The sequence below is a fragment of the Asparagus officinalis genome, chromosome 6 (assembly GCF_001876935.1).
Source record: "Asparagus officinalis chromosome 6, Aspof.V1, whole genome shotgun sequence".
NCBI classification, from domain to species: domain Eukaryota; kingdom Viridiplantae; phylum Streptophyta; class Magnoliopsida; order Asparagales; family Asparagaceae; genus Asparagus; species Asparagus officinalis.
This window is the reverse complement of record NC_033799.1, coordinates 71567575-71594993: the sequence shown is the minus strand read 5'-3', so window position 1 is coordinate 71594993 and position 27419 is coordinate 71567575. Positions and strand designations below refer to the sequence as shown.

The window sequence follows — 27419 nt, the reverse complement described above, 5'->3', positions numbered from 1 at the left end:
CGCAGCCACCCCAAACCCGAGCTACGTCCCTGAGCCCGCCTCAATCGCCGCCCTGAGCTTCCTCTTGTCGACCGCTGCCCTTCGACGATTAACGTTGCCATCAGATCCGACCTCACCCCTCAGATCCACGAGTCGCACCCGACTTCTTTCAGCTCCGACGACATTTGAACTCCGTCGCCGACCAGTAGCGACGTCGCCTTCTCCTCAGCCCCGACGACATCCGATCAGCCCGCCGTTCAACTTTAGATCCGCCGACGTTCCAGATCCATCCCCGCAGCGGCGCTGCTCCCTCGTCATCAGGCCCCTTGGCCCCGTAGGCAAGATCCCTATTATCGCTTGCTTATTCATTACAATATTAGATTTGTTGTAATTAATTATGTGCAAGATCCCGCTCTCCCTGTTTCGTACTATATTGTGATTAGTTTTAGTTTTTAATTTGTGATATAATTATCTGCGTGGGATTGTTGATGAATATTATTGGATAGATCATATGATCTGATAAATAGCATTTTTAGGATAATTATAATAGATTAAAAGAATTTATTTTAGCAATGGATTTATTTTAGAATAATTATTATGAATTAAAAGAATTTATTTCGGCAGTTGAATCATTTTTGGATAATTATATTAATTAAAACGAATTTATTTGAGAACGGATCATTTAGAAAAATTATAATAATTTAAAAGAAATTATTTTGGAAAAAGAATCATTTTTGATAATTATGATGATCTATTGGAATTTATTTGCAAAAAGAATTATCTATTTTGGATTTAAGTAAATTATGATTTTGTATGAATAGTTTAGAGGGCTAGATAACAAGATATTGATGAAACCGGACTGCAAGTATGTTTTTTCTGTTTATGATCACATTTCACGTTTTGCATTTATTTAATGTATTTGACATGTCTGCTATATATTGCCCATGTTGTGTTTGAGAACCCTTAGTAGTTCATGACTTAGTGGCCTCATGCGTCATGAACAGACTTAGTGACATGTGTGAGTGAGTTGACTGAGTTTAGGTGGTGAACCCGAGTTCAGTGAGGATTATGGTTGAATTAGAAAAACGAGAAGAGTTGGGGTGGGGGAGTTAATGTTCATGTGCTTGGATGTGACTGTTGATGTATCTTCCGGCCCGCGCCAGTGAATTCGTGTAGTCACTGGGGTTGGTTTGTTGGGTTAAAGTGAATTCGTATAGTCACTTTAGTCCGTGACCTGTTTTGTCACCTGAGCTTTGCCTGAGTTCGAACCAGGCCGAGATCGGATTGCGTGTAGTCCTCTGACCGATTCGTGTAGCGGTATTGGATGCGCGTAGAGGATTTGTGAACAGTCAGTTATCCGGTGATATGAATGTTGACTTTATGTGAGATGTGGACCAGTGAGTTTTAGGATGACTAGTTACATGACCTCGTTTCTTGGCTAAGTATGAGTTCCTGTGAGATGTAGGCCAGTTGTATTTCCTTTTCATACATAGATCGAGATTAATATTTAATTATTTACAATTCGAGACATATGGTATATATATGAGGGTTTCCTTGTTTGGATTATTTCGCTCGACGTACTACGCCTCGAGTTGTAAATTTTTAAGTATTAAGTCCATCTAGGTGTATGACTTTGTTACTTAGATGATGATTCTGATTTTTAGCTGCATGACCTCGTCACCCGATTGATTTTTGGTTTCTTGATTATTATATAATATTTGTGGATGTCATCTAGTTTTTTGTATTCCTGCTTGGTCGTTCGACCGTTTACTTTTCTCCCTTGTGGGATCTTGCCGTGTGCCATACACGCTGACGTACACCTGTTTTCTCTGGTGTACGTCAGATTTAGGAGACGGACGGCCTCGGCTCGGAATCGCACAGGAACCAGAGGATTCACAGTAGGAGTGTCTTGCAGATGGAGTAGAAGATCAAGCTGAAGCGTAGTAGTTTTCTTCTGTAGTAGTTGTGGACATTAGAACTCTTTATCATATTTTTCCTTAGTTTGATAATGAATTTTCATATTTTTAGTTGTACTTTTTTTTATTATGAACTATGTATTTTTATTCCTAGTTGGACCGTTTTGTAATAAGGGTATGTTTGACCCATATTTCTATGTCTGGGATGATTTACCATGGATGATATGTTTATTTCTTATTCTGGATTGTCTTTATATTCTTGCTATTGTGATCGGGGACCTGTGTTTGAGATTTATGTATTTGACGCTTAGCGTATTGGATTGAGAAGAAAAGAAAAAAAATGACAGTGTATATTTCTTCTCAATCTAATACGTCGCGGGCTTGTTCACGTTCCGATTCCCGGGTATTTTTGGGAAGCGGGGCGTGACAGGTTTTAGTGGTGGCCCATGCAGGTCACGGTCCCGAGTCCTTACTAGTAAGAATATAGTGGACAATTTAGATACATATCATGATTTCATTCGTAAGACTATTCTTGAGCAATTATCCTATTTTTCTTGATAAATTCGTTCGTCCCTATCTTATCACTCTTTTACTCCGGAGTTTTCCTCGGTTCTTGTCCCATCGCTTCGCGACTATACACTCTCTTCCAATAATTCATCTTTCATCATACCGATCATTATTTTATATGTTATTATTTTTACAACTATATTTTCTTTGATTTGATATATATGGGTTGATTGTATTAATTTCTGCATTATTATTACATTATTTTATGTATCACACATAGTTTTATATTGTATGTTTTTATTATATATATATATATATATATATATATAAGATTATTTTCTTGTATTTAAAATATACTTTGACATATCTATATGGTGTATGTGTGCACTTTTTCTGTCACGTCATTTGTCATTTACTTATGTTCTAGATTAATATATTTTGTTCGTATTTTTAATAAGCTCATGATTTTAATATTCTACATATGCACTATATTCTTATCCTTTACATTTTCAGTATATAGTTGTAACAATAAGTTTTGTCTTGTTAGATTATCTTAGTATGTTCACAATTGGTTTCGTTATCTCTAAGAGCAATGTATTTGTACTTTAATATTCAAGCGTTTATTCATATTGTTAGGTTTGGGGTTTGAGTTACTATTTATATAGGTTTTTGTGATATTATCTTGTATCACTGAATATTGTTCTTTTATAGCTAATGTAAAATATTATTTTAAATACCGTTTGTGAGTATGTATAGTATTTATTCATGGTTTGTTTATAGTGTATTTGCATATTTGTTGTTGGTTGCTTCGTTTTCGATATGTATTGTTTTGTCATTGTAACAATATACAATGTATACACATGTTATTTTGTATTTATTTTATGATATTTTTAGATATTTATGTCTTTTATTGTGTCATTATTTGTTGTTTATTCTCTATTCATTATTTTTGTTACTTGTGTCATGTTTTACTTTTTTCATTCTTTTATAATTACTATTCTCTTTTTATTATAGTGTATTCACATAGATTATTATATTTACGATGTTATTTTATTAATTTATAATTATTCATTATTTCTAGTATCAACTGTGTAAGCATGTTTATCTAAAATATAACATTGTTTTTATTATACGGAATTATGATCTTCTTATGTTTTTATTTGTTTATATACCTATTTTACCTTTCATAGTTTATGTTTTTATATATTATACGTCCTTACCGAGTGGTATGGTTGTGAATGTCAGTATTGTTAGTAAGCATTTATGTTTCAGTGTATTCTACGATTTTTGTATGTGTTAATTTAGTTTGAGTTTTATATTGTCAATTTGTTCGTTACTTATTTGAATGCATTGAGTCCTTCAATTATGTTTTTTTTTCTTTGTCAGATTGGTATTTTTCATTATTTTGACTTGTGTTATTTTACATCGTGTTACTCTTCTGTATCGGTTCTCTTATTTTTGTATTTTTCGTAGATCATATTATATCAATATCGTTTTATTCTTATATTTTTCTTTGAATAAGATTTGTTATTTTTCGGTGTGAGTGTGTGGTATTATGGCTTTATAGTTTGTGTATAGGGTTATTAAATGTTATTACAATGTGTGTATTTGTTTAGCTTTGATTTTTTGTGTTTTTACATATTCTATTATAGTTACGTATTTAGTCGAGATATTTTTATAGCTAGTGAGTTTTATATTTTATGCAGTGTATTCATGCTCATATTTTTCACGTTTCAATTTGTGCATTGCTATACTTAGTGTGATTTAGTATTTATTATGTTTTTATTATAATTTTTTGTTTATGGTCATGTTATAGTGTGGTTATTTTTATTTTATGTTGCATTTGTTTTATTAATTCTATGTATTGTACATGTATTTATACATGTTTGCTGTGTTTGTTACCACATAATTTGGTCACATTGTATTGTACATGTATTTATACATGTTTGCTGTGTTTGTTACCACATAATTTGGTCACATTTTATCTTTCATGTACGCATTTTGTTTGCTGTGTTTGTTACCACATAATTTGGTCACATTTTATCTTTCATGTACGCATTTTGTTATCATTATTTTTGGTTATTTATCAAGTTATATGTTTTTCTTGTATGTGTTTATGTTGTCTTTAATTTATTTAATTTATTAGTTTATTTATGTTATTTGGGTTATATTGTTTATTGGTTAACATAATTATTTCTTTTACGTTTCATCAATAGTTTCATAGTTTATTTTAGAATGTGAAATGAGTTTTATAAGTTTATACAGCTTAATTACAGAATTTGCACATTATAGATATTTTGTTGTGTTTATTAGTTATTTTTCTTTTGTTAGGTTGTGTATATTTTACTTTGATGATGTATTTTATTGTCCATTCATTAATTGTTTCAATTGTTGTATTTATCAATTTTTCATATACACAAGTCTCTGTATTACTGTTTTAGTTAACTTTTCATGTCCATATTTGATTATTATTTTGGATATTAATACATGACATTTCATATGTTGTATTATGTTTATTCTTTATGTATATTGGGTTTATAGTTATTGTATTATATTTTGTTATTCTAACAGGTATAATGATATAATGGTTATTGGTATATTTTGATATTGTGTTCGTTGTGTAAATGTTATGAATACATAATTACATGATTGTTGAATATAATTTTATGTCTTTTATCTACGTCCATTATTGATATGCTTTTTATTATCAGCTATTATATGTATTTTTTTTGCTTTACAGATTATTATATAATATCGTGCATATCTTATTTTAATTTCGAGGACGAAAATTGTTTTAAGAGGGGTAGAATGTAAAGACCAAGAATTTTGATACTAGTTAAAATAATTTTTTGGTATTTTAAAATATTTAATTATGATTTTTAAAAGAGTATTTGTATTTTTCTCGATTTTCTAGAATTTTCTATGATTTAAAGTCCAAGTTTTATATTTATTTAAATGATTTAGATATTCATAAACATATTTAGTGAAGTAAAAATATCCGGAATTAATCTGTTGTATTATCGATACTATTACGTATTAATTTAAATAATACATTATATTATTGTTACTATTACGTATTATTTCGTGTATTATGTTGAATTATTAATTACTTATTATTTGTGTAAAGTATAGTATTATTTTAATTATTGCGTATCAGTTGTCATACTAACATGACTGGTACGTTTTATCGTGTAGGTAATTGTCCCATAATTATTTGATTTTAAATGTAAGTAAATGTATTTTATTTATTAATTATTCTCGTTTAATTGTACAATATGTGTATATTTTGACTATTTCGTATCAACTGTTGTATTAGCACAACATGTACGTTTTTATTTATAGATAATTATTCTGTAATTGTCTTAATTTTTTTATACCTGTAACTATTTATTTAATTATTTTGTTTAATATATTCCTTGAACGCCTAACGTCTAATATAATATATATATAATATATATATATCAATCATATATATATAATATATATTATATATGATCATATATATATATATTATATATATGATATATATATATATATAATGATCTTAATTTTTTCCCGCTTTTCTCTTTTTCTTCGCCCAAAACGGCGGCCGCCAGAGACTCTCCCAGCATTTCTCTCTCGCTCAACATCATCTCTTCCTCCTCCGCTCGCCACACGCATCCGCCAACGGACGCATCAGCCAATCCGCGCCCGTGCAGCCTGCCAGCGCGCACAACCACCGAGCAGTGCCGCAGCCCTGTCTCCACCACCTTCTCCTCCGTTCCTCTGCTTCGCTCAATGCGGAGACCCATGCGGCAGCGCGCTCGTGCCTCGGTTCCATTGCGTCACCGCGCGTAGTCGCGGCTCCTTCGTCACACCACCGTCGCCCATCGTCCATTACATGTTTATCAGTTGGAACGCCGTTCGATGCCCACGTCGCCAGCTCGCACTCAGCGTCAACAGCCCTGAAGCTTCGGACGGCTCCTCCAAGGGCCAACGCGCCGTCCGCTCCGGCCTCCTCCAAGCAACCGCCTCCCCTGCCGGCCACACGCGCGCCAAGCACCCAGGCGCCACCTCCTCCTTCCCCCCTCCCCCTTCCTCCTCGACCAGCCACACCGCCTCCTCCACCCGTCGAGCTCCTCCGCAGCCACCCCAAACCCGAGCTACGTCCCTGAGCCCGCCTCAATCGCCGCCCTGAGCTTCCTCTTGTCGACCGCTGCCCTTCGACGATTAACGTTGCCATCAGATCCGACCTCACCCCTCAGATCCACGAGTCGCACCCGACTTCTTTCAGCTCCGACGACATTTGAACTCCGTCGCCGACCAGTAGCGACGCCGCCTTCTCCTCAGCCCTGACGACATCCGATCAGCCCGCCGTTCAACTTTAGATCCGCCGACGTTCCAGATCCGTCCCCGCAGCGACGCTGCGCCCTCGTCATCAGGCCCCTTAGCCCCGTAGGCAAGATCCCTATTATCGCTTGCTTATTCATTACAATATTAGATTTGTTGTAAATTAATTATGTGCAAGATCCCACTCTCCCTGTTTCGTACTGTATTGTGATTAGTTTTAGTTTTTAATTTGTGATATAATTATCTGCGTGGGATTGTTGATGAATACTATTGGATAGATCATATGATCTGATAAATAGCATTTTCAGGATAATTATAATAGATTAAAAGAATTTATTTTAGCAATGGATTTATTTTAGAATAATTATTATGAATTAAAAGAATTTATTTCGGCAGTTGAATCATTTTTGGATAATTATATTAATTAAAAAGAATTTATTTGAGAACGGATCATTTAGAAAAATTATAATAATTTAAAAGAAATTATTTTGGAAAAAGAATCATTTTTGATAATTATGATGATCTAAAGGAATTTATTTGCAAAAAGAATTATCTATTTTGGATTTAAGTAAATTATGATTTTGTATGAATAGTTTAGAGGGCTAGATAACAAGATATTGATGAAACCGGACTGCAAGTATGTTTTTTCTGTTTATGATCACATTTCACGTTTTGTATTTATTTAATGTATTTGACATGTCTGCTATGTATTGTCCATGTTGTGTTTGAGAACCCTTAGTAGTTCATGACTTAGTGGCCTCGTGGGTCATGAACAGACTTAGTGACATGTGTGAGTGAGTTGACTGAGTTTAGGTGGTGAACCCGAGTTCAGTGAGGATTATGGTTGAATTAGAAAAACGAGAAGAGTTGGGGTGGGGGAGTTAATGTTCATGTGCTTGGATGTGACTATTGATATATCTTCCGGCCCACGCCAGTGAATTCGTGTAGTCACTGGGGTTGGTTTGTTGGGTTAAAGTGAATTCGTGTAGTCACTTTAGTCTGTGACCTGTTTCGTCACCTGAGCTTTGGCTGAGTTCGAACCAGGCCGAGATCGGATTGCGTGTAGTCCTCTGACCGATTCGTGTAGCGGTATTGGATGCGCGTAGAGGATTTGTGAACATTCAGTTATCCGGTGATATGCATGTTGACTTTATGTGAGATGTGGACCAGTGAGTTTTAGGATGACTAGTTACATGACCTCGTTTCTTGGCTAAGTATGAGTTCCTGTGAGATGTAGGCCAGTTGTATTTCCTTTTCATACATAGATCGGGATTAATATTTAATTATTTACAATTCGAGACATATGGTATATACATGAGGGTTTCCTTGTTTGGATTATTTCGCTCGACGTACTACGCCTCGAGTTGTAAATTTTTAAGTATTAAGTCCATCTAGGTGTATGACTTTGTTACTTAGATGATGATTCTGATTTTTAGCTGCATGACCTCGTCACCCGATTGATTTTTGGTTTCTTGATTATTATATAATATTTGTGGATGTCATCTAGTTTTTTTGTATTACTGCTGCATTCTTCTATTTTTATTACTATTTTGCCTTGGTCGTTCGACCGTTTACTTTTCTCCCTTGTGGGATCTTGTCGTGTGCCATACACGCTGATGTACACCTGTTTTTCTCTTGTGTGTGTGTTTCATGTAATCATAGCTAAATCTGTAAAAATACTTATAGTGCTTTCAACTTTTTGTTAGGGATGAAAGCTACTTTGTAAGTTGGGAATGGTAGTATGGCTGTTGGCTGGGGTCTTTTAGGCCCCATTTTTTCCTAAAAGAAGTATATTTGAATATGTATCACATTGGTTAATTTAATGGACCATATTTAGTGCATGAATCTACTTCTTGTTTTATATGCAAATTTTTATAGTGCCGTATAGTTTACTTGAGAATAAAGTACCACAATTTAATATTAAATCAATGATACAGTTTGGTTAAAGAGGATGAAAAAGTGGTCTCAATATTCCCAATTTACTTGTTTGTGTTTTAAACCCTTACATAGGCCAAAGGCCTATGATGTATATTTATAGATAGTCAATGTGAATAGGTTGAGTACCCAAGAGTCACCCCCACTTAATGGGGTGTTACACCATCATAATGGGGTGTGAATGGAGGGATAATGAGGGGGAGGCCAAAGGCCTCCCTCATATCATCCATCCATTACCTTGGGTTTAGCTTATGAACACTTCAGAGTTCGTAAAGCTAATGGGGTGGATACTTCTGGATCCAGAGTAAACTTGTTTGCCTCGTTAAAACCTTAGCTGTGGAAAACCCAGTGGGAAAAAACCATCAGCCTAAGGAAAAAGAGTACAACCCATAGGTTACTCCCCCTGAACCATACAAGCTTCAGGCTTGTAGGTCTTTCAGATGTCTCATCCCTATTCCTTTTACAAGTTTTACAAAAGTACATCTAGGCAGAGCCTTAGTGAACAAGTCAGCTAAATTATTACATGATTGGATCTGCTGTACTTTAACTTGCTCCTCCTCTTGAAGATCGTGCGTCCAGAAAAACTTGGGAGATATGTGCTTCGTCTTGTCACCCTTGATGAAGCCAGACTGAAGTTGAGCAACGCATGCTGCATTGTCTTCAAATATGGTAGTTGGCTCAATGTCACCAGTCTTCAGGCCGGTAGACACTAAGATGTGCTGAATGACAGAACGAAGCCAAACACATTCTTTGCTGGTTTCATGGATCGCGAGGAGTTCGGAATGGTTGGATGAGATTGCTACAGTGGTTTGCTTGACAGACCTCCAGGAGATGGCCGTACCACCGAATGTAAACACAAATCCGGTTTGTGATTTCTCGGTGTGGGGATCAGACCTGTAACCTGCATCTGAATAACCAATTAAGGTGGGAGACCCACCCTTCGGGAAATATAATCCCAGGTCTATAGACCCTTGGAGGTAGCGCAGAAGATGCTTAACTCCATTCCAGTGGCGCTTTGTGGGCGCTGCACTGTATCTGGCTAGTAGGTTAACTGAAAACGCTATATCGGGACGCGTACAGTTAGCCAGATATAATAGTGCTCCAATGGCACTGAGGTAAGGTACTTCAGGACCTAGCATTTCCTCCCCCTCTTCCAGCGGACGGAAGGGGTCGTTCTTTACATCCAATGATCGAACAACCATTGGTGTACTAAGAGGATGACATTTATCCATTCGGAAATTTTTAAGTAATTTCCGTGTATATGTGGATTGGTGTAACAGGATACCACCCTTAAGGTGTTCGATCTGTAAGCCAAGACAATACTTTGTTTTGCCTAGGTCTTTCATTTCAAAAGTATTTTTAAGGCTTTCAGATATCCCAGCTATCTCTGCAGGAGATCCAATGAGATTTAAGTCGTCGACATAGACGGCGACTATAATGAATCCTGTTCCCGATCTTTTTATAAAGATACACGGGCAGACTTTATCATTTGTGAATCCTTGCGTAGCAAGGAACTCACTTAGTCTGTTATACCACATTTTCCCCGATTGCTTAAGACCATATAATGATCTTTGAAGCCTAACAGAATAGACGTCCCGAGGTCTATCTGCTATCTCTGGTGGAATTTTATATCCTTCAGGGAGTTTCATATAGATATCTTTATCTATATTGCCATATAGATATGCAGTCACAACGTCCATGAGCTGCATTTCTAGGCCTTCCAGAGATGAGAGGCTTATTAGGAATCGGAAGGTATTCCCATCCATAACCGGAGAATATGTTTTTTCATAGTCTATTCCCGGTCTTTGGGAAAAACCTTGTGCTACAAGCCGTGCTTTGTAGCGCACAACCTCGTTGTGTTCATTTCTTTTTCTGATGAAGACCCACTTATATCCCACAGGTTTTACACCTTTAGGTGTTTGGACTACTGGTCCAAAGACTTCGCGTTTCAAGAGTGAGTCCAGCTCTACTCCTATTGCCTCGTTCCACTTTGGTCAATCGTCTCTGCGTTTACATTCCGCTAGAGACCGTGGTTCGATGTCATCGTCGTATTCAGTGACGTGAACGGAAATATCGAACGCAAAGTCGTCGTCGACGACTGTGCTTTTTCTGTCCAGTACCTCCTCAGTACGTATAAAATTTAATGATGTTTCTCCTATTTGTTCCTCTTCAGGGGAATCTAGGAGGGGAGAGGAAGCTGGTCTGAGCTCAGTATCCTGTGTTGGGTTCATTTTTATTTCTCCAGGATTTTTTCTTTTACGAGGGACTTTGTCCTTCGAACTTGGTGGGCGTCCTCTTTTCAATTGAGGTACAGCCGTTTCTGCTGCCGGCGGATTGCATCCATCTTTGGGGATGTCAATCCTAGCTGGTGTGTTGACATCAGAGACGTGTGATCTGACAATCTTCTGGTTATCAGTGAATTTATCCGGAAGTAAATGTACTGTATTCTGAAGATGAAGAATCTTTAGGATCTCATCTTCACATTGACTAGTACGCGGATCATAATGAGACAAAGTCTTGGTGTTCCAAGAAATGGTCTTAGGAGCATCAGGCTTCCTGGACTGTGTGCCAAGTTTAGGAAATGAATCCTCAACAAATTCACAATCATCAAGACGTGCTTTAAATGCGTCACCCGTCTGGGGTTCAAGGTATCTTATTATAGAGGGCGAATCAAACCCTATATAGATACCCAAACGACGCTGTGGACCCATTTTGGTCCTTTGTGGAGGAGCAATGGGGACGTAAACTGCACAACCAAACACTCTCAAATGTGAGATATTCGGATGTGCACCATAAGCAAGCTCATTGGTGACAAAATATGGCCACCAGAGGGCCGTATTCTGATAAGTGATGCTGCATGCAATATTGCATGACCCCAAGCCTCAACAGGCAACTGTGATTGCATCAACAATGGACGAGCAATCCATTGCAATCTCTTAATTAGAGATTCTGCTAACCCGTTCTGGGTGTGAACATGTGCTACAGGATGTTCAACTTCGATGCCAGTTGCTAGGCAATAGTCTTGAAAGACTTGTGAAGTGAATTCTCCCGCATTATCAAGACGTAATTTCTTGATTTGATTATCGGGGAAATGAGCCCGCAACTTAATAATTTGTGCCAATAGCTTTGAAAAAGCTAAGTTGCGGGTGGACAAAAGGCACACGTAAGACCACTTGGTTGATGCATCTATAAGTACCATAAAGTACCTAAATGGTCCACTTGCGGGGTGAATAGGCCCACAAATATCGCCATGTATTCTCTCCAAGAAGCTAGGAGACTCTAATCCCACTTTCAGAAGGGAAGGTCTCGTGATCAGTTTACCTTGAAAACAAGATAGACATGAGTAATCACTCTTCTGAAGAATCTTCAGGTTCTTCAGGTTGTGTCCACTTGATTGGCTCATGATGCGGTGCATCATTGCTGATCCTGGGTGACCCAGTCTGTTATGCCAAAGTTTAAATTTCGTCGAAGAATGGCACTTCTGGTGCACAATCATGTTAGCTTCTACTGGTTGAATATATGTATGATAGAGACCCGACGGGAGTCCCTTGAATCGTTCTAAGATAGTTTTTGAACCATCTTTTTGACGAGTTACATACAAATACTCATCCTCATTTATTTCATTGGTTTCTAAGTGATATCCGTTTAAACGAATATCCTTGAAACTTATGAGGTTTCTATTAGATTTCGGAGAGAATAATGCATCTTTTATTATTAGTCTCGTTTTATTTGGGAGCAATATCATTGCTTCACCAAATCCTTCTATTATATTAGATAGTCCTGAAATCGTAATTACAGGATCGTCATAATCATATAAGCTATTGAAATAGCTTCTTTCGCGAAGGATTGTGTGCGTCGAGGCACTGTCCACAAGGCACTCACACTTCATCTATAACATGAATGCAATATTTTAATCTAAAGAAAATAACTATCTTTATTGAAAAGTAAATTGCATTACATGGAAAGTAAAGAACTAAAGATGAAAGTACTATGAGAATTTAAATGCATATAAAGATAACATGGATCTAGTCGAGAAGATCATCCATTTCGAAGTCATCAGCAGTGAACTGAGTAGACGGCTGCTTTTCCACTAGATTTGTTTCAACAGGAGACTTCTGGCTCGCTAGATACAGATCTTGGAGGTGTCGCGGAGTGCGACTGTTTCTGGACCAATATCCAGTCATGCCACATCTGTGGCATTTGTCCTCCCAAGTGTTCTTGGGAATGGACGACAACTCAGTGGTCTTCTTCTTCCACTTCTTCTTTCCCTCACTATTGCTGCTCTGGGGCGGGTTGTTTTTCTGGGGTGGACATCTGGCCTGCCACTTAGGGGCTTTCCCCTTGTTGAATTTACCCTTATGCTTTTTCTTCTGCTTCTGGGAAGAAAACATGTGAGCTTCGGGTAGAGGAGCTGAGCCTGCAGGGCGTAGGTTATGAGTGGCCAAAAGCAATTCTCTGTTTTGCTCCGCCATCAGAAGGGTGGAGTGCAATTCAGAATACTTTTTGAACTTTCGTTCGCGGTACTGTTGCATGAGGATTGCATCCTTCTCGTGGAAGGATGTGTAAGTCTTCTCCAACATGCGTTCCTCCGAAACTTCTTCACCACACAACTTCAGGCGTGAGGTGATATTATGAAGTGCTGAGTTGTACTCAGCTACGGACTTAAAGTCCTGAAGTCGGAGGTTTTCCCACTCATAACGTGCACGTGGGAGGATTACATCTTTCTGATGTTTGTATCGGTCCTCAAGTGCAGTCCACAATTCCTTTGGGTCCTCTACAGTCAGGTATTCGGCCTTCAAGGTCCGATCAATATGTCTCCTGATATAGATAATGGCTTTCGCCTTATCTATATCAGAGACGATCACTGTAGTAGCAACCTCAGCATTATTTACAGCATTACCCGTACCAGTGGCCGGAGCCGGTGGAGCAGGAGTTGAAATTGTGGCTAATAAGCCCTGGGCACGTAAGTGGAACTTCAGGTCCACATGCCAACTCAAATAATTCTTGCCAGCAGCGTCTAGGACTTCGAAATCAACGCTCGCTATTTTAGCCATTTTATCTATGCATATGAAAAGCATGAATTAATAATAAGGAATTAAAAATTCATGCAATAAACATGTTGCGTGGATCAGCCCGTCACCAAAAAAATAAAAAGTGTCCAAAGTCCGATTATACAGTCCAAAGATAACAAAAATCATAAAATTAAAATACAATTTGGAAAACCCTTGGGGGTCCCTGTATTTTGCAAAAATGCCTTCGTCTTCAATGGAATACACCGGTCTTTGACTTTTTACAATTATATCCTCACTACAATTTCTCTCTCAGAAGTAAAAGAAAATGCAAGGAATTTAAATTTGGTGACAAACAGGCTGATCCAAAAACCACAACATTATTTATTTAAACATCCACGCAATTTAATAATAATATATGCAACAGGCATAACAAATTTGGACAATAAACCCTTGCTTTCTTTGAATTTTTTAGACTTCTTGTTGTTTCTATGCGATACTGCCTACTTAATACTTTTAATATCATGTAGAAATTGTGAGTTTGAACTTTGAATATAACAAGTGATGATTAAAAAAATAATGCAAGTTCCCTGAATGGAAACTCTGAAACAACCAAAGGTTTAGCATTCCATTAGAAAAATGTATATGTGTTATGTCATGTTAACTGGACATATACAATAATACCTTGGTGTTGGTGTTACTGTTTTCTTCTCAAGCATATGTAATTTAAGAGCATTTCCCTAGCAATGATCACTTCCGTTAATACTAAGCAAAACCAAATAATATTCATGGTAATAGGAAATGCTATCAGCGTAAATGTGCAAATTTAACACAATATATGAATTTTTACAAACTAGCAGAAGCCGCAGAACTTCTCGCCAGTTTCATCAACATGAGCACATAAACATTTCTGTTTTTTATTTTATTTTTTTTGAATAGCAATTAACTAATAGTATTAATTACTAGTTATGCCAACAAATAATGAAAGCAATTAGATTAGATGAACAACAATAAAATTGCTTAATAAACTGAAAAATTTCCGAGTGAACAGTAACCCTCGGTGAACAGTAACGTTTTTTTTTTTAAAATTTTCCAGTTGTCATATATTATTCTACGGATTATAGTAATTACCTCTAGATCAAAGATTTAGGGACGATCGATACTAAAGATCCGTAGAACGCTGCCTCCTTGCGATGATCCGTCGAACACTCCCGCTGCAACGAACCAGATCTCAATGCGCAAAAGAGGAAGGATATATATATATGTAGATCATCAAGTTCAACGGAGCGGATCATCCACAAAGCAGCTCAATCAAGTGATCATCAATGGGTAAGAAACTTAGTGGACGTCCACTTAAGTTGACACAAGTTTTACTCTATATATATATATATATATATATTTATGGCTCAGGGATTCAAGAACACTTCGTGCTGATAACGTGTTTGAAACCCTTACATAGGCCAAATGCATATGATGTAAATTTATAGATAGTCAATGTGAATAGGTTGAGTACCCAAGAGTCACCCCCACTTAATGGGGTGTTACACCATCATAATGGGGTGTGAATGGAGGGATAATGAGGGGGAGGCCAAAGGCCTCCCTCATCACATAATAGTTTGCTATTAATTGGCAATTTAATAAAAGTAGTTTTAGAATAAGCTTATTTTGGCACTATAAATTTCAATAATGATGATTAATAGCTTATGAGTCTAAGTGAATGGATACAGCTAACAAGTTTTGTGTGTTTGCATAAGATAACAATATAAAAAAAAAATTAGAATCTTAATGAGATCACCCTATTTTAATGATTTTTTCAACTACTAAAATTTTATTTCTTTCTCTGATTCGTGGGTAATGCTTAATTTCTATTTGATTGATCAATTGATAAAGGTATAATATACAGTGTGTTACCATTTTATTTATTTTTTTATATTTTTATAGTACAGACCCTTTTATAAACAAATTTTATCAATATTTAGTTTCATCATTTGTAATCATTTATTTTTTTCAAAAAATTTTCATTTATTTTTTTATACTTAATCTTTATGGTTCCTTTACATTTTTCATTCATGAAGATTTTTTGAGTGCATATGGGTAATTATAAACTATTATGATTTCCATTTATGTTTTTGTTAATTATTGGAAGAACGTGTATTTAGATCTGTTGTTGCATGAAGGGATATTCAAAATACTCTATAAGTTTTTTTACAAGTGTTGATCTTACCATTTATAAAAGCATGACTACCGAGAAACATATCTTAGGCACATGGGCATTTAAACCACATAGATATTCATTCGCGAAGTCGTTTTAGTTGTTTTATATATATAGAGCAACGTAAAATTTACATGCAGAATAACTCTATAAAGTTAGTTTGTTCTATGAAAAATAAAAATAACAATTAACATAAAAAAATCACTATAAGTGTGTCCAAAAATACTCCAAACTTTATTATTTCCTGTGAATGCAAAAGTTTGAAACAAACAAGCTTATTCCCAAAGACATCCGAAAAGTTTTAATATATATTAAACTATTTGCCAACCTAATTATAGTTTATACCCAAACAAACAAGCTTATACACACAGATTAAGCATATGTGTCCACAAATAGATTTAATTAGATTTAAATCCAACAGATCAATCACACAAAAAACTTTGCTTTTTTATTATTTTTTATTCAATTTTTATCAATTTAAATAATCTCCATATTCAACCACGTGCGTTGCACGTGCATCTCAACTAGTTTATATAAAAATAAATGGAACAAACTTTTTGTTTTTATAAGGGGAAAAACACACTTTTAGAATAATGTTCCATTGAAGGCTTGAAGCACATAGTAGAAATATATGATAAGATAGAAATATATGATAAGATTCAATGGTCAGTTTGGATGGAGGGTAGAGAGGAGGAAGGGAATGGAAACTTCATTTTAACATTATTTGGGAGTTTCATTTTGGAGGATAGAGGAAGGGAATGGAGGGGGAATTTGGCCCAAATTCTCTTACAACCCAAATTGGGGTGTAATGGAGGGAAAGGAAAGGATTCCCAAAGTAAACTCTCAAACACACCATTTGGTTACAAATTTCATTTTGCCTACGTTTTCAATCGACGGCCCAGTTAGTAAATGGGCCTCCTCTATTTAATGAACAAGGCACCGAGGTTAAAGAGACCGCCGCCCTCTCATTGCGCTCTCTCTCTCTCTTACTGTTCTCGAATCTCAAATCACCATTGTACCTCGATTCTCTCGCTTGCAATGTTGAGATTCGGTTCCTCGAGAGGAATCAGGGCTGCTTTGGCCTCCTTCACGATTCTCTCGCTTGCAATGTTGAGATTCGGTTCCTCGAGAGGAATCAGGGCTGCTTTGGCCTCCTTCAATGCTTCAGCTCCCTTTGCTTCGAGGTACTCTTAGCTTAGAATCAGTGGGAATTTTTTGTCGACCCGCTCTAGTTGGTCACTGTTCTTGGTTTTTGCGATGACGGGTCACTTAGATTTGATGATGTTTTGGTGGGTCTCGCGATTTTTTTTTTTTAAATTGGGGGCTTTGTGTGGAATTAGCTGGAATAATTTTATGGGTTATGAATTTTGTTGATGTTTGATTTGATCATCAGCTTAGAGCTTGGGATTTACTAATGGGTTTGGGGGGTGTTCGAGAATTTTGAAGTGTTTGTGATTATTTGATTTTTTTCCCAACAATAATTTGCGATTATTTGTTGTAGTTTAAGTTTCTATAAATGCCAAGATTTAGGTCTTCTTTATTCGAACTATAGATGTTCACTTTTCTTGGTTTTTTCGATGATTGGTCAGCTGGGTTTGAAGATTCTTTGTTGTGCTTGGGATTTTTATTTATTTATTTAAGATTTTGAAATGCCTGCGATTGTTCGAGTTTCCTGTAATGTGTCCTAATAATTTTTGCTGGTTAACATTAGAATAAAGTAGAATTATCTTGGGTGTCATGAATATTGTTGATCCTTGATTTGATTCACTTAAAGTTAAGGTTCTTTAGTGGGCCTTTTAGATTTTTAAAATTGTTGAAGTGCTTGGGATTATTTGACTCTGAGCGGTAATCTGTGATGGTCTTTTTTCCTAAGCTTTATCTCATCTTAAGTACAAGGTCCTATGGTGGGTCTTTGGTCAGCAAATCAATTCCTTTTGAATTGCTGAATGTAGGTCACTTATGTGTCTAAAGGTCCTTCATGTATTTTACTTTTTGTGAATCTATCGATAAATGTAGTTTAGTTGATTTGACGTTCCCCAACACTCAATTTTGTTCGATGAAGATTTTGTTTTATGGGATCTCATATTTGTCTTCATTATAAGTTTCTCACGAGAATAAATATGCCAAAGGTTACTTAAAGGTTTGCTTTTTCATGCAATTTTGATTGAGCTGATATTTTTAGAAACCAAACTTTTAGTCATAAACATATACACCACCTGGAAAACTCAGAAGAATCGTGAGAATCAATACCAAACATAGTAAATTCAAAGTCTTGTGTTTCAAACATTATTGTATATCGAAGGATAATACTTGCGTCTCCACAATTTAGGTAAGCAATTGTGAGGACTTTGCAGTTTATATCTTCTTGCCTTCGGAGTACCAAACTTTCATCGACTACCAGTTTTTTTGTAAAAGGTTTCTTAAAACCTTGTATTGTAATGTCTCCAATTTATGCAGATGTGACAATTGGTCTTGTACATTGTTTTAAAAAGCCTCCGCCTAGGCGAACGCTTAGGCCTAGGAGGTACCCAGACCATCTAACTAGCGCGTAGGCGGTGCCTAGATCGCCCACTTAGATTTTGGGAGTGTTTAAGGAAACATTATTTGCTTATGTGGACTACACCCTTTAGGCATTGATCGTGTTTTCTGTGTTGCAGCCTTCACATCCTCCAACCTCCTTCTAACTCCTTTAACCTCCAAATATGAACACCTCCACTAGATCTTTCAATCTTCAGCAAAACCTCCCGGACTATCACTTAAATGAAAGTATTCTGCCTAGACACCAGTCCAACACCTAAGATTTCTATAACATTGACATTTACCATTAATTATTGTGATTAAAAAATAAAAAAAAACCTCCTAAGTTCTAGGCGTCAGGTCCAACGCCTAAATCTCCTAGCGCTTACTATAACATTGTTAATTATTATTTTGGCTATTTAGTATTTAAGAGTGCATGGTTTATTGTGAATCTAAGATTGCTACTTTTTTGGCAAATTTATATGAAGTTAATACATATTTTTATCAATTATTATAATTAAATAATTTAAAAAATAGTCGAACGGCTAGGCACCGCCTAGGCTTCTAAGCGTTAGGCGCTGGCTCAAACACCTAGTCCACTTAGCGCCTTCTGTAACATTGGTCTTGTATGCATGTTCTGATCAAACTCTTCATCATTCACTCTTTTTATTTATATTTTTTATTGGTCTCTTAAAATTAAAAGTTCTTTTTGATTAGCATGTTTATGAGTCAGCTAAAATTTGAAGATTAGGACCATCAGGTGGTGGCACTTTGGTGTCTTTCAAAGTTTTGAAGTGTTTGTGATTGTTGGAGGTCAAAAGTTGTGTTTGTCATTATTGTATCTTATGATTGTCATATTGGCTTATCTGATATGCAGCGTTTAGCGTTGAACTCTTCTTGATTACCTCATTGATGGGCCCCTTAATTTTTGTTGTTGCTGGTGCATCATCATCTGACTTGTACACTTTATGATGGCTACAGATCAATCCACTCACCGCCTTTTCCTACTGTAGCTGCTGAAGAGATTTCAGTCTCTCAACCTGCAGAAGTGCTGAACTTGGGTAGGCTACTAGTTTCTTGTATCATGATTTTGGTTATGCACATTGTGACTGTTATGTATTTGCTATCACTTCTCTTATTCAAAACCCTCTATTTAAGCCTATGAACTATTACTTTGTGAAGCTACAAATTATTTAATGTGTAGTCTTGGTGGTATGACCATTGTGTTGGATATGAATTTGTGTTGGCCATGAAATCTGAAATATGTTTTCGGGATTGATTAAGGTCTTTAGGTACTAATATAATTGCATATAAAATATCAACTGAGGTTACTATAGTACGTCTTATAGCTCTCCCTCAAGCTGGAGCTTACTGGATGTGTATGCTCAACTTTCTCATGACCAAAGCAAATCAATCTCCATATATTTGGTTTGGTTATAAACAACAGGACTAATGCAATAGATGCCTGCTCAATTGTCACGTTATAGTCTCATAAGAAGGAATGATGCAAAACCAAGTTCACCAATAAATATTGTGCCCACATCACCATCTCATTAGTGGTATTGGCTGTTGCTCAGTATTCTGACTGCACTTAATTTATGAACTACATTCTACTTCTTCTCCAAACTATCAAGTTTCTTCCTAAAGATAAACCAGTATCCCATGGTGGATATGTATGTGATAGCATCAGTGGACCTCACTATGTGTAATGTCCACGAACATAGTGTGATATATTCAGCATGCAAGCATTCTTTAGACATTGAAATTTGAATTTCAGTACACCAATTGGCAATTCAATGATGAGATATAACTAAACAATAAAACTTACTAGATAAGACTTATCTGGTTGAGTACTCGGCAAATAATTCAGTTTATCCACAAGCCTGTAATATTTCCTATGTAAAGGATCTCCTTGGTTTGGCAGTAGTTTTATGTTTGAATATATAGGAGTGTCCTCTAACTTGGAATAGAATGGCGCAACCATAGTTTTCAGAATTGTTTTGTGATTAATATGGTTATATGCTAGGAAAATTTTCTTTCTATTCTCCTTATAAATAGTTCAGAACAAAAACCTGATGGTGATTATATTTAGTTCAGGGTAAATGGAAAGCATCTTCCAGTTGGAACTCAATAGTTGATCCCTTAAATGGATATCCGTTCATCAACGTTGCAGAAGTTCAGGAAGCAGAAATAAAGGTACATGACATGCAGCAAATGGTTCCTTAGCTATATAAGTTAACTCTATGAAAAGATTAAAATTAATTTTCAGTACTTTTTTTCCGTTTTATGTGGTCCTTGAAAAATAAGTTGGCACTTCAAACTATGATCTGTGTTCATTTTTCTTTGTTTTGGGGAATTCTAACTATTATCATACTTATCTGCAGCCATTTGTAGAGAGCTTGTCTAGCTGTCCAAAACATGGGCTGCATAACCCACTCAGATCCCCAGAAAGGTTTGTTCTCTTTATTCTTGTCAAAACCATGCATATGAGACTTTCAAGGATAAATATGTACACTGCTACAAAATTTTTAGGCATGTTTCATTGAACATTACATATGCGTGCATATTCACTGGCACAAGGGGAGAATTATTATATTATTGATTGCACAATCTCTATAGGTCATCAAATTGAAAATTGATGGTAAAGTCTTGTTCTCACAGTCAAAACAAAAGTTTTAGACCGAATAAAAAATGTTTGAAATTGGAAGTGTCCCCTTGGAAACAGAGGTTACACATTGAATATTTTCTACTAACGATATTTGCTTATAGTTAATATTTGTTCTCAAACCAACTGAAACATGTTCATATTTTCTTTTAGATGATAACTAGTAAGCTTATATCCTTAGACTTACATGGGTTATCACAGTCTTGCAACGACCATTAATTCAATACGGAAGTTCTATCAAAATTTTCCAAGTTTTTATCCTTCCTTTCCGTATCTTTATGTATGCAAGCATAAAGTTAGTGAGAATGTGCATGATGTGTATTCGTTTCAGATCTTCATATTTGAACCTGTGAGTTTGTGTGAGTCTGTGACATCCTAATAGCATAAATATAAGAAATCTTGAGATGCACATTTTTAGCTGTTAATGGAAAATGAATGGTTACCATGCTAATGAGAACCATCATCTAGAGCTTAAAGACAGAGAACCAAAAAGACCTATCTTGATTGGGGAGAAAAGTTCAAGGTCTTTGGAGTTTTAAATTCTATTAAAATTTAGACATTTTATTACAGCTTGATGCATAAAAAATCACAAAACATTTTCGCTTTGATGTACAAGCTTTGTAGATTATGCAGGACAATATTAATCTTTCGATTGAATTGCAAACATGAAGTTTCCATGGATAAAGTAATATGACCTTTGGCTTATTCTCATAGGATTTCCAACTGCTTCTGCATAATGTTCGGATTAGATATTTGCTTATGTTGCCTGTCAAGCGTCATAATAAATCTTGGGACATATATACGCTTTCTCATTATTTTACTATGACATGTGTATTTGGTTTTCTTTTGAATCTACATGGTAATGCTTATGGATTTATGTTGTTATTTTGTTGATACAAGTTCATCTATATGCAACATCATTATTCTTACATTCTTTGTCTCAATCCTGTATATGGAATTGCTCCTCAGGCTGTGTAGTCAAATAACATTATGAGATGCATTGTATAATTGGGTTGGCAAACATATGAAAGATTATTGGCTCTGAAGCACCTCTGTCATCAGAATTCCTGAGCTTAGAGCATGTTATGTAATGTGGTCAGTTGAACATGTTACTTTTAATGACTTGCCAAGGTCAAATCTTGACTTTCATCTATGTCATAGACTCATAATCTGTTCTAATTAGGTTGTGATTTAATATTGGTTAATATCTTATTGGTTGTTTCTACTTTCTACAGAAATTCTTTCTTGAAAATCACGGCTGATAAATAATATTTTACAGATATCTTATGTTTGGAGAGATATCTGCAAAAGCGGCTCATATGCTTGGACAACCCGAGGTGCCATATTTCTTCAGAAAATTTTAATTTTTTCATGCTATGTTCAAACAAAAGGCGTTTTTAGCCTTCTCAGAAGAATATGCCTGTTATATTTTTGTATCACCTTATTTCTATGTCCTCTATGTTACAATACTCAACCATGTGTACAAATACCAGGTTGAAAAATTCTTCTCAAGGCTTATTCAGAGAGTTTCTCCAAAGAGTTATACTCAAGCTCTTGGTGAGGTCCAAGTTACACGAAAATTCCTGGAAAATTTTTCTGGAGACCAGGTACGGACCTGCTGCTTCTACGCTGCTTGAAATTATCATAGTTGATCTTCTTAAATGTGGTCAAGAAATTTGGTGCCATTAACACTGTGCTAAGAAGAGTTCTTAATGAACCATTTATGCACTTTTCATTTTGGCAGTTCTATTGGGTATTACGTGTCCAACTTAGGACTTCAAATATTGCATAATCAAGTGGCAGGCTAGCAAATTCTTTCTGAGTATTTGTATTTGCATTGCAGCAGTATTGCATACCAATGTTACTTTATTAAATTTCTAGGCAGTGAAAAGTTGAATATGCCTATAACCATTTTTTCAGTGCAATAGTTCGTGTCACCTACAAATAATGTCAAATATGTATTTGATGGCACCTTACCTAGTAGCATTTATGTGTGGCTTTTTGCATATTAAAGGAAATATAAGGAATAATTGGAGGAAAAATGTTGGTCATGAGCTTTTTTTTATTAATTTTTTTTGCAACCAAATTTCAGGCATAAGAGCGGTCTTGTTTTAAAATGTTCAAATTAGTATCAAATAAAATTAGGGTATTTGACGTGTTGAAGAAGTGTAGCAATATTTATACCTTCTTATCCCCCTTTTCAATTGGGGGCTTAACATTCTTGAAAGGACCAAATAATCCATATAAGCATTTAGCATTAAGAAATACCAAATATTCATGTATGTTTAAGAAGATACAGTAACTGGTTTCTGAAGTCGATAGTAACTTAATGTCGATATCATTCTGATTTGACATGGTAAGTCATAAACAGCTTGGAGTTGCATAGGCCTCTGATGCAAGCATCCCTCCTATGGTCCTACCTAGAAAGATAAAAAGGTTGAGCAAAAATAATGGGGCTTGTATGAGAACTCTAAGTTCAGTTATTTATTCGTGGTTAAAGAGGTAATACATTTCATATGTAAGAAATGTGTATTTGTTTATTGAACTTTGCTTAGTCTTACATTTCACCTATCTTATAGTTTTCATCTCTGATCTGTAGGTTCGCTTCCTGGCACGGTCATTTGCAGTTCCTGGCAACCATCTTGGACAGCAGAGTAATGGCTATCGCTGGCCTTATGGTCCTGTAAGTCTTTACTTTGTTAAGCGCTTAAAGCTAATATGTTCATTAAATTGGCATAAAATGTTAAATATGCATGGGTTTTCTTGGCAATAAAGAATTAGCTTTTGGATGAGTCCTGATTGGGATAGATGACAAAAAGCTATTATGTGTTCAAAGATTGCAGTCTGTGAGAAATATGTCATGGTATACCTAGAAATTGTGGGATCCATCTTGTAAGATAAATTCTATTTATGTGCTTGCCCCACATGCATGCAGTAATTCAATAGCATCTTTCAGGACGCCTTTTTCTCCTTCCATTTTGAGGGTGGAGAAGTCTCAGAGGAAATTAGTTCTCTGATAAGGAATCACATGATGCCATGCTATGGGTCTATTGACTTATGTTGTAGAATGTAGTATTGTTCTTTGCGAATTACACGGTTAACTTACCCAGAGGAATGTCATTGAGGTTTTATGTAATTTCTGATTTGGAGCTGAAACTAAATTATTTCGGTCATGTTGGATTCCAACTCGGATAATTGGATTAGATAATTGTAGTCTACTAAAAGTAAAAACTAAAAAGAGTATAGAAGAGGGTAAGATAGGTATATTAGGGAATATAGTAAGATTAAAAATAACTATTTTGATGCTCCGTTGAACAATAGAAATTGTTCAGCTCTATAAAAGAGGAATCAGAATAATGTAGCCAAACTCTCATCTAAATTTTATTGACATTATACTTCACGATATGGTTGTGAAAAATATTCACCAACTAAGTCTATGAAATATGTGAAACCCATGTTCCAGAAGGTATCAGCTCCTTCAAGCATATGACGCTTAGTTCACTAGTAGGTTATTGCCTTCTGGTCATCATTTTTTCCAATTTAGTTCGAGTTCATTAACATTGGAAAAGACACTATTTGGCACTTATCGCGAAATAATGACTAAAATATATTCTGGTTGCGAGGTAAATTAGAAAACTTGCATAATAGTAATTATTAATAATGTAGTGTAACTTTGTTATACATCCTGGAAACTCTTATTTTACTCGTGTCTGTGCTAGAGAAACTAAAACATCGATGTTTGTTTTTGTTCTCACAGGTTGCAATTATTACTCCCTTTAACTTTCCTCTGGAGATCCCACTATTGCAGCTGATGGGTGCACTTTACATGGGGAATAAGCCAGTTTTGAAAGTTGATAGCAAGGTAAATACGTATGCTTTTAATATAATGTTATGAGTTAGGACATGTAACAAACACATACAAAGGTAATTAAAATATGAATGATCATCATAAATAACAAAGGCGACTAGGCGTGGGGGTCAAGCACTGAAGCACAGCACTATGCTTTTTTTTATGTCAGAACTTCATTTACTCTATTTTTGTGAGAATTAACTATTTAGCTTGTAAAGTTGAACTGCTGTTATATGTACTATGTTCTTTTCGGGGTTGCAAGAAAAATCTCTTATTGATATGGTAGTAGTGTTGCTGGAGCTTCGCTCCCTCCTACTCTTCTACTCCTCTATACAAATGGGAGAACCCAATGTTCACTATTCATGCTACAGTAGATACCACAGTAGCATTACTACTGTAGCAAACATGAAACTGGGCACTGGGTTCTTTGAAAAATATTACTGTACCACACGTGAATACTGCAGCAGAGGTGAGATACTTTAGCAATTCAAAAAATTACCGAAGCAATTAAAAACCGGGATTACTGTAGCGGAAAAAAAATATATGCCGTGCAAAGCACGGTGTTCACACTAGTTCACCAAAAAAAGAAGAAAGGATGAAGATAAAACAGTGTCCTGTAAAATGTGGTTTTGCTACTCACTGAAGTCTATTAGCATACAAGGAAGTTTTGTTAGTTCTATATACTTGGGGGTTGTAAGCATTTAAATGAAATGCATTACCGCTGCTTTGCTGTTTTCTACTTTGGATGCATTTGACCATCTTATCAGTTCCTTGTTGAGATGGTTTGTTTGTTTCCTCACTTTTTGATTGTATATTATACATTGTTACTACAGGTAAGCATTGTTATGGAGCAGATGCTTCGTTTGCTACATAAGTGTGGGCTGCCTAAGGAGGATGTGGATTTCATCAACTCTGATGGTATAACAATGAACAAGCTTTTAATGGAGGTCTGTTTACTTGATACATCCTACATGCATAATGCCTTTTTTTTAGAGGTCTACCATTTTCTCATATTCCACATGAATAGATCGTATCCAATCCACCCACCTGCCTTATCTTCTGCTTCAAATTATAACAAAGCACTTTGTGCAACTAAGACCTCCTATACTAGAAGAAACCAAGAACCCAGCATCATATAAATTCCTGTTATGGAGAGAAATGTCTTGCATATCATACTTGGTTATGTTATTTCAGCTTACTAATACATTGTTTATTGTCAAGTAGGCTGATTGAAAAGAACACCCTGATTTTCTCCTTAATGGTTGTTTACTTCACAAAATGTGACTATCTGCACCCAATCATTGAATTACCTCCCTGTGTATTTGAGCGAATTTGATTACTTATTCCAATTCTTGTGGCATTCTCGTCTACCTGGAATAACTAATTTTTTACATGGATTATTTCTTTCAGTAATCCCTCCCATCCTGCCTCCTAATCAATTATGGCTCGATGTATTATTGAGGGAGTTTATATATGTCCCTGGGCTGTATTCACTATAACTCCATCACGTCCTTTAGCCATAGATTTTTGTAGGATAGGAAGTGGGCAGTAGGGAGTTTGGGAGAGGAAAAAAAAATCCGTTTTCTCTATGTTGTCTTGTTGAAATTTCAACGTACACGAAGCCCTTCTTGTGCCATTGTTCTATATAATTTATTTTAGGTAAGCTTAATAACAAAACAAGTGTTTGGGTGCTCTTTCATTTTAATCGACTAAATGTAGTATAGAGATAATACCAGTCATTCGGGTGTGAGGGGTCTAACTAGTTCTGATTTTGTTTTATTTAATAGGCAAAACCACAAATGACTCTCTTTACTGGAAGCTCACGAGTAGCAGAAAAGCTGGCTGCTGATTTGAAAGGGCGGGTTAAATTAGAAGATGCAGGTTTTGGCTGGAAAATCCTGGGTCCAGATGTACAGGAGGTTCTATTCAAATATTTAAATTGGCATTTATATTGTATTGAGCTTTTACAATATTGAAGTTTGCATCCTGCATGGCAGTTTATATTGACCAATTTTAACTTCTTTAGTCGTTTCCTTAACCTCATTTCGATGATAGGTTGAGTATGTAGCATGGGTGTGCGATCAGGATGCCTATGCTTGCAGTGGTCAAAAGTGTTCAGCACAGTCAATGTTATTTATGCATGAGGTATAATATCTATAGCCTATTTTTATATGTTCCATCATAATCATAAAGCACGAAGTGTAGAGTTATCTCACAATTTTGTTGAGTATCGACGTGCTTCTCTTGGCATACAATTTCTGTATGCAAAGAGATATGCTTCTCTTAGATACCTTGTTGCAATGTTTTCTACATTGTATAATGAAGGATAAAATGATCATTTCCCCTTGAAGTATTGGTGAACTCCCAAGTTGCCTCTTAAAATATCAATTTACCTACTTGCCCTTAAACTATATTTATAGTTTCAATGCGGTTATTTTGTGAGTCCACAGTCAAATATTTAACAGATTAATGATGTACTCGTGTTTTTTTGTACATTTCA

At 35.8% G+C, this 27419-nt stretch overlaps 2 protein-coding genes across 2 annotated transcripts in view; one reads left to right on the top strand and one right to left on the bottom strand.

Annotated features, from left to right (window-relative positions):
* On the bottom strand, positions 12692–13720 carry LOC109846306. The gene has a single exon (XM_020415532.1). The coding sequence runs from the start codon at positions 13718–13720 to the stop codon at positions 12692–12694; it is 1029 nt and encodes a 342-aa protein (XP_020271121.1).
* The window catches only part of LOC109846305 (probable aldehyde dehydrogenase), a 21536-nt gene continuing 10952 nt past the window's right edge, over positions 16836–27419 (top strand). Inside the window, exons 1-12 of the mRNA XM_020415531.1 lie at positions 16836–16933; positions 17003–17071; positions 19386–19465; positions 20497–20600; positions 20789–20856; positions 22349–22406; positions 22563–22676; positions 23669–23752; positions 24827–24931; positions 25753–25866; positions 26707–26838; positions 26975–27064. Coding sequence (XP_020271120.1) covers positions 16926–16933; positions 17003–17071; positions 19386–19465; positions 20497–20600; positions 20789–20856; positions 22349–22406; positions 22563–22676; positions 23669–23752; positions 24827–24931; positions 25753–25866; positions 26707–26838; positions 26975–27064 — 1026 coding nt within the window. The 5' untranslated portion in view covers positions 16836–16925. The remainder of the gene's footprint in view (positions 16934–17002; positions 17072–19385; positions 19466–20496; positions 20601–20788; positions 20857–22348; positions 22407–22562; positions 22677–23668; positions 23753–24826; positions 24932–25752; positions 25867–26706; positions 26839–26974; positions 27065–27419) is intronic.